At 41.4% G+C, this 24018-nt stretch overlaps 1 protein-coding gene across 5 annotated transcripts in view; it reads right to left on the bottom strand.

The window, feature by feature from the left end:
• Nucleotides 1–1214: 1214 nt before the first annotated feature.
• Nucleotides 1215–24018, bottom strand: part of LOC100746345 (protein Skeletor, isoforms B/C) — a 29094-nt gene continuing 6290 nt past the window's right edge. Inside the window, exons 2-14 of one of the 5 annotated variants that reach the window (XM_024368494.2) lie at nucleotides 17451–17588; nucleotides 15938–16010; nucleotides 15101–15209; nucleotides 13271–13433; nucleotides 12435–12694; nucleotides 7130–7229; nucleotides 6101–6285; nucleotides 5670–5978; nucleotides 5083–5251; nucleotides 4452–4645; nucleotides 4141–4365; nucleotides 3365–3784; nucleotides 1215–3319 (exon numbers count right to left, since the gene is read on the bottom strand). In XM_024368494.2, coding sequence (XP_024224262.1) covers nucleotides 1832–3319; nucleotides 3365–3784; nucleotides 4141–4365; nucleotides 4452–4645; nucleotides 5083–5251; nucleotides 5670–5978; nucleotides 6101–6285; nucleotides 7130–7229; nucleotides 12435–12694; nucleotides 13271–13433; nucleotides 15101–15209; nucleotides 15938–16010; nucleotides 17451–17588 — 3833 coding nt within the window. In that variant the 3' untranslated portion in view covers nucleotides 1215–1831. Of the gene's footprint in view, nucleotides 3320–3364; nucleotides 3785–4140; nucleotides 4366–4451; nucleotides 4646–5082; nucleotides 5252–5669; nucleotides 5979–6100; nucleotides 6286–7129; nucleotides 7230–9253; nucleotides 11247–12434; nucleotides 12695–13270; nucleotides 13434–15100; nucleotides 15210–15937; nucleotides 16011–16200; nucleotides 17400–17450; nucleotides 17589–24018 lie in introns of those variants that run through there. The other 4 variants (XM_012387079.3, XM_024368492.2, XM_012387080.3 and 1 more) reach the window with 4 other exon arrangements.

The raw sequence follows: 24018 nt of genomic DNA, 5'->3' as shown, positions 1-24018 counted from the left end.
TCCATAATGAACAGCTCGATTAATTTTCGAGTTGTGTAAAGAAGAAAAACAAAGAAACAGAAATGGCGTTTCTCATAGCTTCAAAGCAAACGCGAATATACGGATTGTAGTAATGAACAAATATTTGTAATTTATTTGAGCCATGTCTTTGACTATATATTCATATACGAAGTTCAAGCGTATTTAAATCGATTGTAGGATCGAAATGAATATCGCTTTTATTGTAAACTCTGTGTTCCATGGAGCATCTTACGTGCGTACTATTAAGTAGAAAAGAAATCGTGTAACATATGTAAATACATTGTCAACTTAGGTATGTAATAATAATATAAATGTAATAACCAAATACGATATGGTTCATGCTCGTAAGCGTCGTATTACTTTTAAGGTTAGAGCGAATCAAATTAATGTTTGGAAGAAGCAGTCTGTAAATGCTCGAAATCGTGAAGTTCGTCAATTTTGGTAAGTTAGATATATCTGTAGTAATATTCATGTTTTGACGAGAAAATTTCAATTCGTTTAATGAAAATTGGAACATATAGTATAAATTATAATATAAGTATAAATTGAAATATAATTCGACATAGAATCAAATGGATATATACACGAAATTAAGGGTCATATTAATTTCAACAAAACAATGTTGGAGGTTATTCACTGGTTAGTTTCTTTCGAGTTTTATGGGAATTATTCACTGGTTAATTTCTTTCGAGTTTGTAAGATAAACAAGGCAAATTGTTTCGCGTGCCATTGATGGTTACTTAAATGTGGATTTTTGATGATATGCAGACTGTGATTGCAAATGCAGGTTTGTCAACAATCTTCCCTTTCATCGGAAAAACGTACGAATAACATTGTATTTTTGCTTATCGTGTATCCACTTGACGATTATTTTCGAATAATCCTACTGATCGTGGCCTGCACGCTCTTTATACATATTATAACTATACGATCGTGTATAATTGTTAATGTGCTCATTGTTTTGTAAGATTTGTTTGTTTTCTTTTTCTATATAATAAAATGTTGCTTAATGTCTTTCGTCGGCCTGGGTCGAGTCTCCCATCGTTAACAAAAAAAATCCCTGTAAAGGTAGATACTGGTATTTCGCTGAGAATGTGTTTACTGGTTAGCGAAGGTTTTTTACGTCAATTCCACATTGTCCTTGAATCGAAAGGAATTCGATGATTAAAATCGAGATAGTGGAAGGAAAATTTAATCCATTACACAATCTCTTTATTAACAATTAATTTAACTTATGTACAAATATATAATATACCTTAAGATACAACAAACCGCTGTCATAGCACGCAGAATAATAAAATCTATTTATTATTCCTTCTTGCACCTTAACAGTTGAAAGTGTTAACTTCTGTCCCTTTAAATAATCAAGGTATTAAGTTCTTGCTATGAAACTGGAGATCTGGCGAACAGTATTAACTAATAGCTAATTTATTCGATAACTGGTATAGATGGTTTGGTACTGTAATAATGGTTAGACGTTCTATCTCGTACGATAAGGGACAATAATTCGTTAATAAATAGCTGAATAAATAAAAGATCATTATCTCGTGGTTAGTTATATTCCTCTCCCGTGTTATCATGTCGATTACATCGTCAATATCAGCGAAGTCATGTACATTACGCGCATTCAGTATATTAGTCTTCCTGAATCAAAAGAATGCGACAAAAGTAATGATGTGTCAGCTATGATTCAGTCAACTAACCATTTCAAGTAATTTACAGATATAATTATCGCCTTCTATTCTATTTCCAATGTATTTCAAACGATTGAGTACCTGCGGAAGTATTATTCATTCGGAAAGCAACTTTATCAAATAACGTGATAAGCTATCACGCCCAAAAGTATGTACCCTAAATTAGCAATGATCATTTGACCCGCGTTGACAAATTTAGACATCATATTTCCATGACTACGATGATCGTGGAGATCGTGATGTTCACGGTGACTCGTTTCAGAGCTATTCGTTTGAAAATCCGTAACGTGTACATGTCCTTCGTGCGGAGATCTTTTTGATCTTTCGACGAGTGTTAGTTTCGTGTTCTTCGTTGTTCTCGCCTCGGGCAAACCTGCTGGAAGACGATGCTTTTCAAGTTGAGATTGATCCGATCGAACTTCTCCAGGAATTGGCGGTGGCAATTCCCCTTTAAATCTTCCAAATTGTGGCGTTCTGCTCAGAACGTCCGAGGATAGCTTACTTTTAGAGTGTTCCCCGATTCCAGAAATAGATCTGACCAAGCTGGAATCCTTCAACATTTTGCCATCAAACGTAATTAGCACTTCGGACGAAGGCGAGGGCGAAGGTGGCGGATTGTTGGGAAATTGTCCGGGAAGTGGCGGCAAATAATAAGCGTTCATTCTGTCAGCAGCCATTTCCATGTCATTCGCGTCACTAGGACGCGGTTTCGCGTTCGTAGATTTTTTCTTCGATTTTTTAACGGTTGCAACTGTCGGAACTGGTGGCGAAGGTATGAAAACTGGCTCGAAGTTATCGACTGCTTTATGGTTCAAAGTTTCCCGAAGACGGACGTCTTCTTCTTGCTCCACTTTCTCGGAGACTCTCTTTTGAGCCACGTCTGTAGCTTTCTCGATATTTCTTATGATCGGTTTGAAGCCACTTTCGATTACTATCGAGTCTGGATTGAACCCCGTGTTTCTCGCCGGCTTTATCGGAGTGACGAATATATTGGGTATGTCCAAGCTGGATACTTTGGTCTCTAGTTTCGTTCGATGTTGCTTCGAATCGATTTTCTTGAGCTTCGCGATCTGTGTGTTATCGTTTCCTTGTGACTGTCTTTCCGCTGTTCGTTTTCCGTAAGTGGACGAGGACGGTCTGTAAACAGCCTTCTTTCGTTCCATGAAGACCGATCTCGAGGGTAGAGGAAGGGTGGGCTGGGGCATCGTCTGCAACATCGGTCGACGTGTCAACATCGGTCTCTTGACGAACATCAGTTGAGTCCTCTGGTCCGGTTGGTGATGATGATAATGATCGGGGAGGGGCGGGTGATAAAGATGATGGTAATTGGGCGCGTAATGGTGAGAAACCGGCCTGGAATATGGGATCTGTGGGCTGGCGGTAGCCGGATATGTGTATTTCATCCCATGGCTCAGTGGTCGTGGATTATCTGCAACGAGGTTAGACAATTGCTGGTTAGAGGGTTGCCGAAGGAGTTCCGGTTGGATCTCCATGATTTGCTGTCGGCCAGGGTAGGAGGAGGTCAGTCTGGTGACTCCCATCGATTGTTCGCGATAGATCGGTGCGAGCTGGTGGTGATGATTATAGTGATGATTGTGATGCTGCTGCATGAGATCCCCGTCGAGGTGCACGTGATGCGTTTCCTTCACGCGTACCTCGTGACGATGCGGCACAGCATCGTGGCCCGGCGTGTTGTACGAAGGTCTCAAGGTGTATGGCTCCTCGTACGACGGCGATGATTTCAAGCGCACGTAATTGTTGTTGTTAGCGGTCGTTAGTAACTGCGTGTATGATGTGCTTAGCTTGTCAGGGTTAGTCGCTGGATGATAAGAATAACGAAGCCCGTGTTCGCTATGAGGATGATGAGAATGTTGAGGCTGCCGGAGGAACTCCGCCGTTGGTGTTACCTTGCTCAACACGCGGATGCTGTGGCTGTTTTCGAGATCCCCGCTCGGTCGCTGATTCTTCGGGTCCACGTAGACCTCGTGGTTCTCGCTGCCAGCGGCTTCTCCGGCGTCACAACTGTCATGAACGTTTATCTTCCATCCCAGATAGCGATGTGTGAAACACTGAATATTTGTCGATAATCGAATGAGTGCAGGATCTAATGTGTCCTTCGAATAAACTTACTTGATCTCTCTTGCGCAATTGAATTAATATCATCGATGAAATTTTACGAATTAATAGTTACAAATTATTGGTACCAATAGATTTTTCTGCATAATCATAGCGAGCATGATAATAAAACAAACGAAAGACGTAAATTTTAGAAATCGTCCTATTCGTTGTAAAATTGTAAAACTATAAAGGAGAAATCTATAACCTGCTGTATTTATCACTTGTCGATTTACTGATACCATTATGATATTATTGTGCAAGAGGCGAATTCGTCTAACTGTCAATGCAACAGTTTGCGTTCACTTACCTGATAGTACACAGTATCAGGCGTGTTCTCATCCGGGACCCATTCTACAAAACCTGGTTCACCATGATCGCATTCCAAAGTCAGCGTACGCTGATAAGCGCCGAACGACGAGAATTCGTCCGCTAGGGGTTGATTCTGATCTGGCACCCAGTTGCATAGACGTCCGACACCCGTTGGTCGATATACTCCACGTTGACGTTGAGCGCCGGCAAATATTTTCACTTTCTGTTTGCCAAGAAACAGCACTTTCGTATTCAATTCGTCAACCAAGTTATCAATTTCATGAAAGAGAAAATAGAAAGTTTGCTTACGGCTTTCTCCTCGGGTGTCTTGTGTTGGTATCCACCAACGGGGTCATCGGTAATGTAAAAGGGATGATAACGAGCCGGAGTATCGGCATTTTCCCCACCTTCCACTACGAAAGTGTATTTTTTTCCACGAACCACGTTGATCTCCGGAATTAGCAGGCCATTTATATACCACGAAATTCCCCAACCAACGTGACCTGAGACAAATGAGTACCATATACGAGTTTACAGACTGTCTGTCAATTTGCGATTTCTATCATTAACCTACTAACTCCGCAATGTTTTCTTCAATCAATTTACATTATCGAATCCTGTTTTCTTAACTTTATGAAGACAAGTTTCAAGGATTTGCTTAATACCTTCTTCGTCGCGCTATAAAATTCTTCTAAAATTTGAAGGAATTAAAATATTATTTATTATACCAGGATGGAGTATTTCCATTTGAATTTGTCGTATTGGGTTTGCGTATTTATGAGAAATTTGAGGCTGCAAAGTGCACAGAGTACAGATAGTAGAGTTACGTTATATCGATTTCGTCGTATCTGCTTATAACAAAATAAACTTTATCTCTTTGCCTTGATAAAACTTTTACTAATGTTTTCATTTTTCGATAACAATAAGTTCTGTTTCATACCAGTAATAGCAGGATACCCGTGTTTTCCTCCAGTAGGTCCCATCTGGGCATACAATACTCCGTCTTCGGGTTCGTAACATTGAATGGCTGGAATTTCCCAAGCATCGTCCTTAGCCGCCGGTGCAGGGGTTGCTACACGTTGAGGTCTTCTCGTAGTTACAACTAGTTGCTATTTCGCAAAATCACATTCATCAGCCATTCGAATATTAATAATCTTACGATATCTCATCTTCAATCAGACAAGTTTGAGTTATCAGAGTCTCGTTAATTATTTCATGCCAAGTTTAACGTTGAATTTCAACTCTGTTACCGTATTATTTTCGCTTTTTTTACGTCGCAATATTTTACTTTTTTATAATAATCACAAATATATTTAACGTGTCAAGAAACGCTTTACCGTATACTTAAGATCACAAATCATGCATATCAGCAACGATTCTTACATTTCTCCTCAAGCTTAAAAAAACTGGCAAACAATAAAAAAGAACACAAGTGGATTTAAAATGATTCAGAGAACGTAACAGGGCCGATATGTCGAAGTTTGGCTGACTCAAAGAATCCTGGCTTTGCCATAAATGATAAAATACCTGATTGTCACTGTCCCTGGCATCGGTGCTGTCCGCGAATACCTGAGAATGCTCGTGATCTGGAACGGGACAATTCCAAACCGGTGGTCTACCGAAATCGATGAAACGATCGGTTTTCAGATAGTCGGAGTGAAAGCTGACCTCTTGCCTCTCGTTTAGTGGGCCGATGGCCCAGATGATCGCCTGCGATCCGTTTGTCAGGATTTGATGGTCCAGTTCATCGTTCGTCTTCAGTGGTCTCTGATACGTGACAATGCTATATCCGTCCACCAGTGCCGCGTTCAACAATCGAATAGAATTCGTGTTCTCCTGCAAAGCGCCGATTCGGCCGGGTAAATTCAATGTAAACCACACGACATTCGACCGTTCTAACTGCACGATGGCAACAGGATAGATGATATTAGATGGGCGTAAAGTTAGAAGTAATTAACCTGTATGCGTGTATCTGGACAGCTGCCTCGTCTTCCGGAACATTGAGATTTAGCATCCAAAAAGTAATCGACAGCGTAGCCTTGAAGGGTTTGCTTATCGACCCAGGCGACCACGACATCTCCGCCGACCATTAAGCTTCTTTCCGGATTCGCTGATAATCCGAACGCCATGTATTGTCCATCGTCTGAGGATAAGATACGTCTTTAAAATCGCAATAGAATCAAGTACGTTTATTTGCTCGTACGAGCAAGTGAATGCCGAGCAGCTATTATCCAAACTACGATAATTTCAATCATTACGAATTCCTATAATGAGTATATCTATCGGAATTGGACTGCGAACTTTTATGCTTTTATCGGGAGAAATGTTCGGAAATGCGCAGAACGTGTACGTACAGTAGAATTCAGTTTCTCTGAATTTGTCGGCAAACAAATAATTCGTATAATCGAAGTTGCTATAATAAGGGCGCCCAAGACCGTGGAATCGAATAGGAAAATTTCATCGTTCGTAATCTCGTAAAATTTATTTCCCATAAAAATTAGGAGATCTAGTTCGGTAGGGTGGTTCCTAATTTACCGAACGGCCCGTTTAAACCGCGACCAGGCGTTAATTAGAGTGTGAAACGCAATTTTTCGTGGTCTCTTTTTCCGCAAGAGCGGTTAAATTTGACGAAGGGCGCAAATAGGGCGCACAGTCGGTGTCACAGACAAAGAGGAAAATTATATTTTAACGACCTCGTTCGTTCGACATATGTACATACATATATCCGCTGACTGTGAATACATATGTACCGTGTTTTATCAACAACAGGAACGCGTCGGAAAATTGAAATAGTATTTTATCTGTTAAACGGAACCAGTGACGAGCTATGGCCGAGTGAGACGAGATAGGTGTGCGAAGTATTGTTAATTAAAAGTTGGGCCGGATCTTCGGTTGGTATGTAAATTCACGCTGCTTTCAATAAATGCGATAGAAGTTTTGTTCTTTTGTGAGACCTACGCGCGGACAGCTCGGGAATATATACTCACCAAGTTTTCCAACGAGTTGGGCGACTATGCTGTCTCCGGCCACGGCCCATCGCACCTCAAAAGCCAGCTTGTCCTCCAGCACTTCGCAGTTCAGTTTCGACTGAAATCAAACGACAAACCGTTTACCATCGTTTTACAACATCGATTCCCTTGCATCTCTCGCGATTTACCGTAACCGGTCGATCGTGAATCTCGTTGTCGCAAACCCTTGAAACTCGAAGCCACTTTTTCTCTCGGCAAGACGTTAGAACTCGACAGACGACGTCGTCCAGTGATAAATGCGAAAGCGAAAGAAGAAATTTATCGATGTCAGACGAAGAGAGAAATTAAAAGTTCGAGTTAAAGGCAACTCTTGAGGAGTAAGGCAAGGAACTGATTCGATTGTCAAGAAAGTAATACGTTTATTCGCATTAATCTCAAGTAAAAACGTACAAAAAAAGATTGATAGAAAAGTAATATCATTCGGTGCGTGTAAATATAATCTATATCTGGTAAATAGGCATATGCGCGATATAAGCTTCTGTACTTATAAAGAAGAACTGGCCTAGGTAGGAAGGGGATTTCCTCAGTTTTATTTCCGAGCGATATGTCCTCCGTCTCTTGGAATAACGCGCGCCTCCTCTCGGACCGCGAAGATAAAAATAATTAACCCTTGTATCACAGTCGAATAACCATCGTTCTCTGTCCTTACACGCTCGGCTTTTACAAAAATAATATCTCTTCTTCTTAATACTTATACTCTAAATCGATGGTCTTTAACCACGACGAACAAACTTATTGTACAATCCAAACATGCCATTCATTCGCAAACTTATATCTTATCGCTAATATTTTTTATTAGAGATGGGCCGAAACCTGATTTCTAGATCCGCGTGATTCGGATCCGAAACTCTGCGAGGTCTCGAAACTCTCGAAACGCGAAACTCTTGTAACCCGGAATATTTATCTTTTCTCATTTTTTCCTAAGAGATATCTATCTTGCCTATCTTACTTGCAGGAAATAAAAGTCTTAAAGAGTCTTCTCGAGAAACTGTTATCAGAAACTGTTTCACAAGTTATTTAGACGAATTATCGTTTACCTGGGTTTTGAGAGTTTCGAATCACGGAAAATGGCACATGGTTTCGAATTTCGAGGGGTTTTCAAGGTTTCTAGCGACCCATCTCTGCTTTTTATTCTTTCATCGTTCTTACGGTGTTACACGCAACGCACGAAAGGGTTAAGGCTGTCGATAAGGATTCGTAGCCTCGAAGGTCTATTCCAAGTCTCGAATATAGCGAATCTTCTTCCGATGGTTTCCACGCTTCTACGCGATGTGTTCGTGTAGCGCACGCAGATGAGCCGAGAGACAAACCGATATCCAAGTGTCACTAATATCGACACATGTTTCATACGAACTCGGAAGGGAGACAGCAAAGCGTGAATTATGGCGACTCGTATTGTTCGAGGAGAACGCGACGCATCCACTTCTACGGGAGCGAGATCGTACGTCTCTTAGAATAGAATTCTAAAGCGGATTCGAGAGATTAAAGCCGTGTCTCATAGGTATGTGTCCGTGGGACATGGTCTGCGCCTACGTAGATGCTTCATCACGTTACTCCCACACAAGGTAAATTTATTTTTCATCAACGAGCGAGAAATTTAGAAAAGTTTTCTCTTTGTTCGTCTTATGAAACGATGTGTAACTTTGAAAAATCTGATATTATTCTCTTGGAACGTAGTCTTCATGTAAAAATAATACTAAATTAACCCCTTAACAGTTTAGCCCGTGACAATCGAGCCGTTGATTAATTTAGCCGCTTTATACAAGATGAACATCGATCAAGTGCCTTGACACGGATATTTAACAAATTTTAGAAAATGATTCAATTATGGATAAGTCTGATGGATGCCAGCCATTCACACCGTAAGTGTTACGAACTTACGTCTCTGTGTACAGGTATGCGACATGGAAAAGTTCGCACTCTTTTGTCATATTTGTTTACGAGATAAAAACACGTGTTAGTCTATCAGCTATTTTTCACAAAGTACATCTCTGCATCTAACAAACCCTTTTTGTTAAATACTTCTTCTTAGTTATATAGTGACGTTAAAATTTAAAAAATCGACGATAGACGTACTTATCAGGTATTTTCTTTATGATCTTTGATCAAGGTAAAAAATTCCTACTTCCACCTGACTTTTATTTTTTTATCTTAAAACGGCACGTACAAGCAGCTGATGAAACCGAAAACAAATAGGCACTTTGCACGGATTTCGTTGAATTTGCCGAACTGTTAAGGTATTATAAGGTATTATAATCAAAAATACGCTAATAAAAGTATGTCTAATTGCGCTTCGATACGATTCACTCTGTACTTAAGCGTTTCGCTCGTATGCAAGATGTTTCCGTCTGTGCAAGTGTCTGCGAATGTGTACGATTTACAAGCGCGTGTATACGTTACTACAAGCGGCTGTACAAAGTGTAAACCGATGTTCAGAGATTCCTCGTCTAATACATTGCCGGCGCGTGTTGTTAAATAAATAAAGAAGCTAGAGTCATCGTCCTGTGCCCCTCTTCTCCTGCTCTCTCGTGTGAAACTTCGCCAAAGTGGTTGTACGCGACTGTGAAACTTTACGAATGAGCCTCTGGCTAATATTATCCCAGCTGTGCCACCTGAGGTTTCCACGGTGAAACGAAACGAATGATCGTCGGTAAACGCTTGGTGGCCAGCTTACGGAACTTTCGCTAATTTGTCGAAACGCGAGTTTGACCGAGTTCTGTTAGGCAGTCTGATTTACCATTGGTTTACCGTTACCGCGATAAATCATTCGCTATCCTCTTGTCTTAGCTCTTAGGAAGGTACGAGTTTACGATGCAAGCTGGACCAAGTGTATCTTGGATCGAATGCTGTTGATCGGAGCTTCTTCGAGTTGAACGACTAATCGACTAAGGAATCGAAGACAATTCGAGGATTTCTATTGCGAAGAAACTGATCTCCCTTCGACGGGAAACAAACGTCCCCGCACAAGGAATCTTCGAGCTGTCCGAGAGCAGCGGACGTCGCCAAACGAGTTAAACTGCGTCCTCGTTGAAGCAACAACTTTCGTTGCCCCTTGTTGTTGCTTGTTCCAAACAGTACTCAACACGTATCAACATTTTGTCTACATTGAAGCAACATAATTTGTCTCGATTGTGAAGCGATATTTGTTCCTTGCTACAAGTTGTTCACGAGCAAACTCGTTGTGAAACAATGGACAAGCCGTGTATCGATGGAATCTTTGTTTCTGTCTCTTATTTTTCTTCCATCCTTAAGCCTCGTTTACATGAAGCAACTTTTGGTCGAACGATTGAATCGACGTAAACGCAATGTCGATCCAGTCGAAATCGAGTCACTTCAGTAGTCGTCTGATGTAAACGCGGCTTTGCCGTACGGACACAGATAAAACACAGACAGCAGCAGCATTCGTTAATGGCAAGGAAAACGCGAAGAGTTACCGAGAGACAATAACCAGCAACTTCTTCAAGAAACATGGATCATCGATAACAAGTTCCTCGTTGTATCTTCAAGGAGAACGCAGTTTTATAATACCTTTAAATATCCATCAATAACGAACGAAAGAGTCTACCCGTCTGTCACCTTGGAATTGTAAAAATCTCGAGTAAGAATTTGGCTGGGGCTCGCTAGTTGGTTGGCTACGCGATCTCGATCGTATTACAGGCTGAGTTGCGATCGTTTCGACAGAAGGCTGACTGTTAGCGGATCTATACTGTTCCTGATACGTGGCATCGTCTAGATTCGTGACGTCGTCGCCGTACTGAACAATCGCGGTCGATCTTCCGACCGGTGTCGGATAAGAGGCGGATTGATGCCGGTGAAGCTGCTGCGCGAGTGGTTCTTGGGTCTGCAAGCTCTTTGGTATTCGATAGTCGATCGCCTGGACCACTTGGACCTGGTCTTCTCGGCGGAGGATCGGCCGGTAGGTTGTCGGTTGTTGGTATTGCTGCTGAGTAAGCAACGCGCTCGCGAGGGAAGGAGAAGGAGACGGAAAAGCCGGTGACGACGACGACGCCGAAGTAGCCAGCTCGTACAGATTTGTCAGACCGAGCGTCTGTCCCTGCCCTCCGCGATGCACGTTCTGCAACACAAGGACAGAGACAGAATGTTATGCATAGGTCTTGCGAGAGAAGATATTTTCTTTCTAGGTCTATCGGCGTCTCAATGATTCGTTTCATATCGTTTCGTTTTGAATAAGAAGCAGCGGTACTGAAACGCGTTTAACGCGTTCTTCGTACGATAAAAATTCTACGCCACTGAAAACCGAACACATTGAAACACCGACTAAACGCTAGAAATTCTCTACGTTGGCAAAGACCACGGTTCCTTCTCTGCTTCTTCCGGAATAAAACAGCGTGGAAGCAGAGGACGAAGCGTAAGTCGTTGACGCAGGACTCGGATGTTTGGTCGGAAAATCCGTAAATCGGTGAACGCATTGTCGTCCGGGCGACGTCCGCTGACAGCCAGATATCCAGTCAAATATTGACAGAGACAAATTCACCATGGAACAATACCGAGACTGTATTGATTGCTACCGTGAAAGGCACATTTGTTTCTGTACGTTCGACTGCGTTTACGCGACCGGCTATACGGAAACGCGGAACATTTGTTGTTTCCACGACGGACTACATCCATTGCCGAGCGAAAGAAAATATACACAGGAAGAAAGACGTGGGCAATTTTTACTTTCGACTGCCGATCAATTTTTCTTAAGCTATAGTCTGTTGAGAATTCAATTACAAACGCAATTGGATCGCCCTCGAGGAAAGGCGGGCGCGAGATGAGAGCAAAATGTGTTCGATTACGAAACATTTGGACGTAATCTGGTTGCGAAATGTCTACGGAATATGAAAGTACCTGGAAGTTTGGTTCAACCGAGGGAAACTTACAGGACGTGACGTAAAAGCATCGAATCGGCTAAAGACGATGTAGATCGATCGAGGACCGGTAAACGTCAGCTCGAATCCCTTTCCTCCTGCCAGTTCGAACGTGATTGGCATTTGCAGCTTGTACAATGAAGCCTCGTTCAAGAATTACCCTCCGGAATGACAGATCGCGCGATGAAGGCCGAGTTACGAGCCAATGAAAAAGTCGACCTCGCCGCCTTTAAAGTTTCTGTACGTACGTTTTAATTAGCTCGTAACTCGATCCCGAAAAGTTGGTCGCAAGATTGGTCGGATTAGCAAAGGGGCGTCGCGTTTAAAAGATCCAAGCCGGCGTCTCTTCTTGCAGCGAGCCCCGCTGACTACAAGAAGCCTTTCCAGCTTACCTGCGGCGAAACTCCGAGCATCTTTAGGGACGGTGGCACGTTAAGACCTTGCGGAATTTGTACATGGCCGAAGTCCACGGTAAACGCCTCACACCAGACGCCGAAGTGGCCGATCTGGTGGATCGTTAGATCCCCGGGCAACGTCAGCACGATGGCTTTGCGATCGTATCGACGTAGTGGCTGCTCCTTTCCGTTCTCGTCTGGTACGCGAATACCTTGCGGCGACGGCGATGGTCCAGCTCCAACCCAAAATTTCGCATCTGCGAAAAGATTTCATCGTATAGCAAGTTGATTATCACGAACATAAGTTGGAGAATTCTGTGCAAGATCGTATATTATGATTATCTTTGTTGGTAATTTAAGAAAACCAACGCTCATTTGGCAATTACTTTTCATCGCATTGAAGGGCTTGTCGATAGAAATTCATCGAAAATACGTATACTGCAGTGAATCATTAAGTCTCTTGCGTTCGCAAGCGTTCCGAACAGTAGAAAGATAAAACTCGACGAGCAAAACGGTTAAAGCAAACGGATGTAAGAAAAATAACGACGACAGTGTCTTTTTTGCGTGTATCGTCACTTGAACGAAGAATTTACACGGTGTATAAGATATGGCGACTAGACATATATTTCATGGTAATATCAATATTATCATTGTTAGTGTAGGTCAGGTATCATTCACATTCAAATATAATTTTGGTTACGTGATTTATTTCGCGAGTCGAAAAGTTGTAAAAACCTAGAACCTTAAGTATGGGTTTCCCGTATCGTGTTTCTTCTTAGGCTTTGGTTACAGCGCAGCCATAACCTTAGTCAATCGAATAGCGTGAAACTTACCAGGCGCCTCGCCATCGTAGCTGAAGCTTGGTATCAAGAGGGTTTGTGCATCGACGACGACGATTGGTTCGGAGCTTACTCCGTGTACTCCGTTCAGAGCTGCCAATTTTTGAGGTTTTGGGTAATCGAATCCTCGTGGTATTCTGACGTCACCAAAGTTTACCTGCCAATTATACGTTTTAAAGAAATTTTAATCAGCTGTCACGTTCGATCGAATAGAAAGATAATTTAACCGATGGTAGATATTTTAATGAAACGAAGAATTCTATCTGACTAGATACTTTTGTACACAATTGTATGATGGGATTACGTTTCCAATAAGCTTCAATTGCGTTTGAAACATTTTTACGATCTAACAATTTTTCCAAATATTGAGGCAATATTTCTAAATGTTGGTAGAGGACACATATATATATATTTATTACGTCAAAGCGTTAGTCTCGAAAGGATTATAACACGTTTAATATATACTACAACTGCAATGACTACTCTATGCAATAGGTGGTTTGTGGGGAATGTAGAATTCATAAGCTTCAGAAATAATGCCGCAAACAGATTCCATTTTATCGTTTTCCAAGCTCGTCCGCGTAATGGAAATTCGACCATTTCGCTGCCGTTCCGTCGTGATCGAGCTTTATCATTCTGGGGTTACACACACGGTATCTGCTGCCGCGTGTCGGACGCTGCGGCTCGGAATAAATTTTCGTTGCGCTGGCAATATCAAGGACGTAAATCGACGATCTGTGCGGACTGTCGGGGATAACCGGCCACATGGAACGAGCGCTTTTGGTTAAACTTCTCGTTCGACTTGAAATTCCGCTGGGAAAAAGTAAATCGAAACTTCGATGACGTCTCGCCGACTTGTTCGATAAAGTCTGCGCGATAATTTAGTCAGCTTAGTAAGTTGATCTTCGTTACGAGTCAGGAATTACGTTCTCGTCTACGTGTAACACTACACTTCCTAGAATTAATTGTCGAAAGCTATTATCGAAGGAACTGCCTGCGAGGTATAATTTGATAATATCGAACCGTATTGAAAGATCTGTGCAATTTCGTTAATGGTCAAACCATTGAGGACCAGTGAGGCAGTGAAATAATTGGTAAATATTGTATAAACGCGGCGCTATAAAAAGAATCGACTATTAAAGCTAACTATTAACTGTTAAACCACTATTAAAGACTTAAGTAGAGTACTGTATCGATTTATCAAGATGATAAAAATATATTAAACGGACAGATAGTTCACTCCATAAATCAGGATCATAAAGAAAAGATTGCATAATTTCGGGAAAATTGCTATTCAAATTCTCCGAACTTTATTAAATTGTAGAAAATAGATGCAAAAAAAAGGGGTAGAAATTGAAAGAGATATTAAGCATATCCTTGGTATTAGCTTTCATAACCACAACGTTAAAATACCAAATTCGATAATGTAGATTAACTGAGAAGAATTGCAAATGAAATGTTGCGTTAATGCAACATTGATTTATAACGGGTCAAATAATATTTCTCGTGTCTTGTGATTTATAGACGATAATGTATAGCTTTTAATGCGTGATTCTTAAGATCGTAATCGGATTTCCAATTGCTCGTTTGCATTTAAAAACATTCTCGTGGAACGATCGAGTGTAATTTGCTGAGAAGTTCGATGTTGTTGGTATGGCTCGGAGCCAACCGTAGGCAATTGCTTTCTATCCTATAGAGGTACGCGTGCCAACAAACTACGAGCGTGAAAGTTGCACGGCAAAGAAACGATACCGGTTTCTTGTGCTGTGCAAGTGGAATCGAAGCGACACCGAAGGTCACGAGCATGATACGTTTCTTACTCACGGAGAATTCGTCGCACCACACGGCGAACCACTTCACGTTGCTCAGCGTCTTGCCATCGGGTAACGTGAGCGTGATGTCCTTCCTACGATACCGCTTCAACGTGTTCGATCTATGGCAAACGAATGGATTATGGTTCTACAGAGATCAACCTTCATGATCTTTATTCGATTGCTCCACCAAGGCAACCGCGTCGGATGCATCGCGCATACATTGCGATAAAGCTTTCTGGATAAAGAATGGCGAGATGGAACGTAAACAAATCGACTATAGACAATAATTGAGAGCAAACAATTGGAAAACGAACAAACAGACCTAAATATCATAAATGCATCTTAAGCGTATGTTGATCCTGCTACAATTATATTTTTCCAGGATCATGTTCCATTATAACGTAGTATGATAATCAGCTAGTATCTAGCTAATTAAAAGTTACAAGTTATAGTCTTCTCTTTTACGATCCAATAATGTTTCGTTAAATACTCGGACGTCGACTCGGCTAACTTGGAACTTTAGATTACTTTTGATACGATTAGATGTTCTATTTAGATTAAAAGATTTCTTAAGTTTAAGAACAGTTCTTTCCATTGTTAAAATGAAAGTGAGATTGAGATATTAAAATTCAATTGTAGTAAGATTAGAACAATTCCGATTAGATCGTAAAATACAAGCTACACAGATGTAAGAACAAGTTTTTAAAATATCGTGCGTCGTCCGAAATTAATAATATAAAGCAAGGAATCTAAAACAAGAAGAAACTGACTATATTCGTTAGAAAGACGGTTTGCCAGCTGCAATTTGAAAGAATTGGTACAATTAAAAATTATAAAGAGCACTCACGATCCACGCTCGTCCCGGAGCCTGATTCCGTTTCCATTAGGACTCTTCGATGTACCGACGTAAAAGTAAGCGGCTGAAAAGAAGATAATTATAATTGCAGCTTTCGCTGATTGCAACGAATTATTGCTAATTACTTAATTTCAGGCACTTGGCCGATCATCCGGCAGCAGTGAATTTGCTGCAACGAAACGGTCACGAATTGCAACTCCGATAACGACCATGTTATTTCCTTCATTTTCTGGATCGTTGGCAACTTTACTTACTGGCGAATACACGTCGCATAGCGGAGTGACCTTCGCCAGCGAACGCTTTCGATTTTATTGAGCCGTAGCATGTAGAAAAGTGAGAGTAGCGTACGAGTCGAAAGGGAGAAGTAGAAGTACCTTTTACAGCGGCGATTAACTTAACTTTAAGGCTTGTCTTACGTCGTTTCGCGTTTATCGATGCACTTTGCTACACGCGATTCAGAAAATTCATCGAATCATTATAAATCTTTCTATCAATTTCCATTGTGACGCAAGCCATCGACTACACGTATTGGGACACTTATTCGTTACGTTTATAGGAAAATTATGACAGATTTGAAATCGATCAATAGCTTGAGAGATCAAAGAAGAAAATAACGTATATATAAAATTCGTCATTCTTCGATGCATTTCAATTTACGAAGTTGATCGGCATAGCTTCTGAGCGATACGTTTGTCTACTTATCTACTTTGAATTGTTTAACTCGACCAAGCGTGCATTGTTTCTCTGGTAGATACGATTGTATAAGAAAAGATGCCATGGCGCGATACTACCTGTTTATAGAAGCAGCAGCTATAAGTGTAAATTAATTAAAAGACGTAACAATGATATATTTTACTATTCGCTGTATTCATGTTGCGCTTATTGGAAAAGAACTGCAAATATTAGCGCAGTATCTTTTTCCTTTTCTCTTGCATCCTAGATCCTGCAAGCTTGCGAAATTTTCAGAAATCGAAGTAATTGGTTCATAATCTTGCAATTAAAGTACATGTTGTGAAAAACAATCGAGTGTCCTAATAGCGATGGTAGCTGTCGAATCGATGGAGATTCGATGGGAATTCAATGGAACACGAACAGAGACAAAGTCGTAGAGCGATTGAAAGTAACAGAAACGTTCGTAAAAAGAACGAATAAATTGATAGAGCGATCACGTTTCGTCGCGTGGAAAGAAAACGAAGAACGATGGAATAGAACATAAAAGGGATCCGCGGAACATCGACTGTTCTTCTCGGCTGTCGAATCGTCGATGTAAAACCAGCGTCCTGCTCGAAACGTATCCACCGTCGACGGTCAGAAACGGAGATGTTTCTCTTTCTCGATAACAGTATGTGGCTTTACGTAGGAATCGTGAAATGTCAGGAGTCGTTTCCTCCGACGCGTACGCTCACTCTTTTTCCCGTGAAAACCCCGGCGAGCCGGCATGATCGACGGTTGCACTGAAATGAGAAAGTTTCGCGCGAGCCATAGCCCCTCCTCGGTTACGAACTTGGTGCTTCGCCGTCGTACGTGAAGTCCTTGATGAACAGAGTTCGCCCGTCCACCGCGTAAACTTCACCGCTGACGCCGTGATGAAGTTCCGACAGCTTGCCAATAAGCTTTCCGTAATAAGCTGCGCTGCATATCTCTGTAAACAAAATCGAATTTAATTAATTAGCGTGGATTAATGGCCACGACAGCCCGCCGAAGCGGCCAGCGCAGGTAGCCGCTTAATAGCGACGCGAATATTTAAAACGGAAGCGCAGATATTTAAAATTAAAGAAGCTGATATTAAAATTCAAGATAGTGGCCAATGGGGAATATCATGGATTTATCTCGCGAATAACGAATAGACTACCGATCTTTTATGCGCTTGTAAGAAACAATAAACTTAGAAATATAATGGAGAAGTTGATACATAGGAAAGTCAACAAATATCCGCCGCGGTTCAAGAATTATTAGCAGAAACGAAGAACAATTAGAAACTGACAAAATCGATCAAGTGGAATTTTCCTCGTTAAATAATGCTCGCACAGAATAAAATATCACAAAGCGATATCCGAGTGATCGAAACAGTTTTCTACCGAGTGTATATTTCTTTAATCATATTCTCAAAAATGTGAATTTGGGTAAAAATCCGCAGACTAATGACGACGCAACCCGTTTATCGAAAAAAAGATTCAGTACCAGCCGCATGCATAAATAATCGCAGCTCGAACTGCTTAGTCCGAGTTAAGAAATTCCGTTTATTCCTGGATCACTGATTCTTGGGATCGATGGACGTTTAACGGTAGTCGATGCTTCGCTCGAAGATCGATTTTACCGTATATATCGTGGGTTTAGCAGGGTAGATCGTTACGAATCGCGAGGGTATGCAAAAGCGAGTTCCTCGGATGCTTGTTGAACCTTGGCAGCAGCGCGGCATGTGGAGCAACATCGTGTCGCACGAGATCACGGAATGTTAGTCATCTGTTCGGATCTCGTGGTTCTAACTTGCTCCCGACAATTTGCTGGTTCAGGAGATTCTCTAAAATACCTCAACGCCGAAAGATCGATCATTTTCACGGCGAACGTGTTCTTGGTAAAAGGTCTTATATCTACGAGGACTTGTAATTATTCAATTATTCTCGCATCACTTCTGTCAGCATCCAATCAGTCCTGCAATCATCCAATCATTCTTCGTCATTCGTCGTTGCATTGTTTCAAGATCATTTATCGTTACATACGAAACATCAACGCACTATTTGCCGATATTTCAACTGCGTAAATCGAATGGCTCATCGAATCACATTGATCCTGTCCGAAAATTTAGTTAATCTCTAGCATCTTTAAGGTAGAGCCGTGTACTTTAGTTATTTGTTCTTAGCTTACGTTTAAACTCCTATGTATGTCTTAAGTTTTAAACGATCAAACTTCGTCAGTGGTCTATGAGCGGAAACAGGAAACAAGTGTTATTAATTCTAAAATCTCGCGTGCTCTACTACGGTTATTTTGGAAGGGTAACTTGTGCATTTTATTCTGGATACATGTACCATATTTTAATTGTACTTGCTCAAATTTTTCTGGCATTCCCTCGACTAATTTTTTCTTACACATCGTATCTGAATGATTAAAGTTTACATGTTCTAAGATCCAGTGAAATTTTTAACTAAATTAGGTCACCGAGACATGTCGAACTATGATCACGCAGAAGACTATCGTGTTTCTTTCGTTGATACGATGTCTCCATTGTTTAATAATAGAATACACAGTAAAGTTTCTCTTAGTGTGGCTGAGAGATACAAAGGACATACTAATGACGTTGAAAAACTTATTTCGATCTTAAAGACTTTGTGTTCTAATAAATCTCTTTTTTCACAGTTGTTTATTCGCAACAACAACAAAGTTGTGTATCACGGAGTAAATTAGATTAATCTAATAATATGTTAAGATAACAATTACTCTGTCATATGCAATAAATGAATAACTTGTGTAAGATCTGTGGCAAAACCGTTTGTAATTGCCTTTGTTCACCGGCATCGAAAAAATTAACTCCTGATACTAAGCGTACGTTGTTTCAGAAGCCGGAACCAAGACGTTCTTCTGTTCCGTCGACATCACAACTGTCGATTCAGTCAACACCGCAGCAATCGTTGGCGCCTGAGGAGTACTTACACCAAACATCTGCCCTGTTGAATCTCTTGCAAGAGGCTAGACGAATTGAGAGCAACAGCGGACGAGATACTTTCAGCGCTCGAGGAGTCTGAATTTCTCGAATTTGACGAAACTCTAGACACAATTAAATTATCGACGCGGAATTACGAGATTGAGTAAGGGATGGTTTATCATAATTTCTCGGATGATCACAGATTACTCGCCGATCAATGTTGGTGTAGTTTTGTTCACTTCAAGCAGTTTGTTTTTGATTATCAATTTCTTGGTTTCTATGTTATTGCGAATCGGGACCTGATCCGCGAGGCTTATGTTAAGTTACGCGGTCCTGCGCCCTTTTCGTCGACAACGCGTTTCCCGGACGATTTCTTTGTGTTCCTCGGAGAACCATTGCGTTCGTATTTTGAACAGCTGATGTGCGCAATAGATTTACCTAAGCACAATATAAACAACGATGCGAAAAGGTCTTTCGACATTGCGTTCCAGCAACTCGCCACGGTTGCGTTTGAGTTTAATGTTAGAAAACTTCGGACTCAGGGAGTATATCACAGGGAGGCTTTTGAGGAGGTTTTCGGTTTGGAGTGGCGGGACGCATAATTAAGTTCTTTTGCTTTTCTTGTCTTTTCTTTTCTCTTTTGTTTTCCTTATTATTTCGTTTTATTTTGTTATTGTAGCTCAATTTAGCTTTAGTTACTTAAGGGCGGGGTAAGGTTAATTCGTACAAAAAAAGGCATGTTTTTGTGAATTTTTTCTGGCGATACAGTTAAAATTTCTTTTTTAAAACCAATAGTACATTAAAGTATGACATTCGAAGAATATTGTATAAAATTTTCACGGAGAAATATTAAAAAATACGGCACTTATTAATCCCGCGATCGGTCCATTCTTTACGATAATATTCGTCTATTGCCTCTAGGTTTCATATTTTTGTTTTGACGTTTTGTTTTGTTTTTACGTTTCTACAACGTTCTTTTTTTGTTCCTAGAATTTCTTCTTGAATCGTTCTTCTTCATAGAACAAATTGATCGTTTAAAACCGAGACTGCATTTTCTTTTTTTGTATCGCATTCTACGTTGTATCTTTTCTGTACCAAAGGATTTATCCCTTTTTCTGTTTAAGTAAACGGAAGACGTTGATGGACAGGAACCTTGCAACTCTATTTCGAATTCTATCGTCTCTAATTCGTTTGCCTATCTCGATTAACTGCGAATAGAGGAGCAAGATTGGTAAACAAGCGCGCGAAAACTTGGTCCGGCAGTTCTCCAGGAGAATGGTCCGAGAGAAAATCAGGGTTAACATTCGCATAAATATGCTATTGCGGCGTATCGAACGTCAAGGCCAATCCCAGTGGCGTGGACCGTTCGTTAGATGCTAACGAATCATGGAACCGGTCGACGATCGATCTCGCATCTAACCCTTTGATCGAGCGCGTACCGTTACCGCTCTCTCGGTCGAACAGGATATCGTCCATCCGATGAGATTGACGCATGCCTGGGTATAAATCCTGGATCGTTCACGGTCGCGTTTTAAACCGTGCGTACCACCGTTCCGACGTTCCACGACGAGTCGAAAACATTGGAAAAAATCGACGCGATCCCAGGAAAATTAGATACGTCTCGGGGAATGATCCGTGTACGACGTTCCGTTGTGCCGTTAACTGTCGCTGGTAATCGGTGATGTAACGTATGGCATGAAGAAACGATCGTACCATTTTGTTCCACCACCTGATGGTATTTAATAATTGAACAAAAATGCGTTGTTAACGCTAAGCCTTCACCGAAGCAACAGGAAGGAACTTCTTGTTGCCTGCTGTTGCAGAAGCAACAGTACTCAACCTCCAATGCTCTAATAGCAATCGAGTAGTACTCGGATAGTACTCTAAATAATATTCAACAAATATCAACTCTCGGATACACTTTGCAGCCGCAGTGAAGCAACTCGATCGGACGAATATTTGAATTTCGCGTCGATTTCAAAGCGAAACTTCTCCTTAGCAATAATTAAGCTGCTCTTTACCGAAGCAATAACGAGGAACATTTCGCTTTTTCTCTGCTGTTGCTGTACGTTCTAAATCGATTTTAAAACGATATTTGCTCCTACCGACAAATATATACAGAAGAAACATTTGTTTCTGCCGCCACGTGCTGTTACGTGTTTCATTTTCTCCTTTCGTCGTTACGCTCCCAAGGAGAACAGGCAACAAGCAGCACCTTTTGCTACTGATAGAAACGCGAGAGAACATGCAGTGAGATGCTATACAACAACTAGCAACATCTTCGAGGAACATGGAACACTAGTAGAAAGTTTCTCGTTAATGAAGACGCTTGTTTACGCTCATCGATCGCAATGGTTGTTTTATGCATCTGGCTAAGGTTGACGCTAAAGAATTTCCTATCGCCACTACACAGCTATCCCATGGATCGGAACGTAGCCAATGGATGGAACGTAACGACGATGATTTTGTTAGTACGCGAATGTCACGTGAAGTAGCGGACGATGAAAATTCGCTTTCCATCGACGGACGAATGTAGCCGACCATTAAGCTGCGTAACGTGTAATCTTGAAGCGAAGTCTTGTCATTGATCGAACTGCTCGATCTGACATAAACTCGCGTAACGAGAGTTGAACGCAGACCCTGCTGATTCTCTCTGGAGAACGCGGCTATTGCCGCTCCTCTAATCAAGCTACCGGTCGATCGAGAGCACTGCGCTTTGCCCTTATTATTTGCATTCACGCACTCCAATGGATCAATCGATGCGCGTTTCCTCGGAAACTTAGAATTAATTCAATGCGTTCGTTCCGCCAGTTGGGATTTTAAACTGTTACATCGAAAGATTTCTAACGGGACGTCATACCATTTCACGAGTTTTGCACGTTCGCTTTACTCTCCAGAGTGCTATCAAATTACGTATCCATTTAAGAGCAGCTACGAGAATTTTGTATATTTTCTCGAATAGACAATAGAAAATTTGAAATTCGTTTATGTCCACTCTCGATAAATTTGCCTTTGGAATTCACGTTTGGAGTTCGCGTTGTTCATTATTCACGATGGCCATGTACGACGTTTTAATATTTTTATTATAAATCCCCCGAACCTGTTGGCCGATACGTGGCATGTTGTAAATTTCTTCCTCTTTAATGCGTAACTGATGATTAATCGCAGGACAAAGTTTAATGCATAACATTAGCTCGTCAGTGTTGAAACTTTAGAGGAACGAAATTTAATATAAAAGGATCCAATATTGTACATGGATATGGTAATTACGAAGAAAATCATCTTAAAATCGTAGCGTCAAAATGAGACGATCCCACGATTTTTGAACTGAATTCTCTGGCGAACGGTACCTCATGGTCAGACATCGATCACAAAGCTTTTAACAGGATCAGGCTTGAGGCTCAACTTCATCTTGAAGAGCCGACTTTGCGATAAAAACAACATTCTCGAAAACGTAGCGTGTCCTTGACAGTCCGCCTTTCTACCAGACTGTATAAATATTTCACGTACTTTTACGCGCAAATTTCGTGGTCTGAATCGCGAGTGTATTTCTACCTGTGCAATTTGCCGATTACGCGTAGACATCTTCTACCTGGCAACTTTGTTTTTCCCATCGTAAGACCGTTTTAGAAAAGATCAGATCGTATCGGATTCGAGGTTAGCACGTAGAAACTAGTCGATGAATATAGGGCGTAGTCGCAGAGACTTTGGTATCAATCGCTAATGAGAAGCCGAAGCGTCAAAGCAGTGTCGCTTTCGAGCTTTGAGAGGATGCATTACGTCGTTGCAGCCGCGAGCCATTAGTGCGTAATTATTGTCGCGGTAACGACAGGGTGGAGCGTGATTAAATTATTATGAACGTGGTCCGTAATTCGCTGGAGCCCACGGGGAGCGATAAAAAGCGGGCTACGCGGCCAGATGCAATGGAAGAGAAAAGAACGCTGAAAGAGAAAGATTACTTTAGACCGATCAAAGCGGGAAACACACGTGGCGTGTGTCTAATAGACGCGAGGACTGGAAATTTGGGTCAACGAGGTTGGTTTAAGATGAGAGAAAAAAGGGAAAAAGAGAGGGAACAGAATGGCAGATACATATCGGACCTTTGACATTTTCATACGAAAGAGAAAGCAGCAGGCGGACAAGCGTAATTGCCTGCCTCTGCATAATACGACTCTCGAGTTAATGTCGCAACACCAGTAGATGCCGGTAGATTCGCGGCAATAGAGAGAAAACAAGGTGTTTCGGAAACGCAGCGAAACCCTGCTACCAGCTAAATTTCATCCGGATCGACTCGCGATTCACGCGGTATTTCCCCTCTTTCACTCGGCGTCGCGCCTTTCAATTGCAATATCGAATTTTCCATTTTCTTCCCGTGTAATCTTATTTTAAGCCGGTACATCGGGATACGCCTGTTTCCGATAAATTCCATTTA

The sequence above is a fragment of the Bombus impatiens genome, unplaced genomic scaffold, assembly GCF_000188095.3.
Source record: "Bombus impatiens unplaced genomic scaffold, BIMP_2.2 scf_0452, whole genome shotgun sequence".
Lineage (NCBI taxonomy): Eukaryota > Metazoa > Arthropoda > Insecta > Hymenoptera > Apidae > Bombus > Bombus impatiens.
The sequence above is the reverse complement of the archived record's forward strand: the minus strand, read 5'-3'. Positions and strand labels throughout refer to the sequence as shown.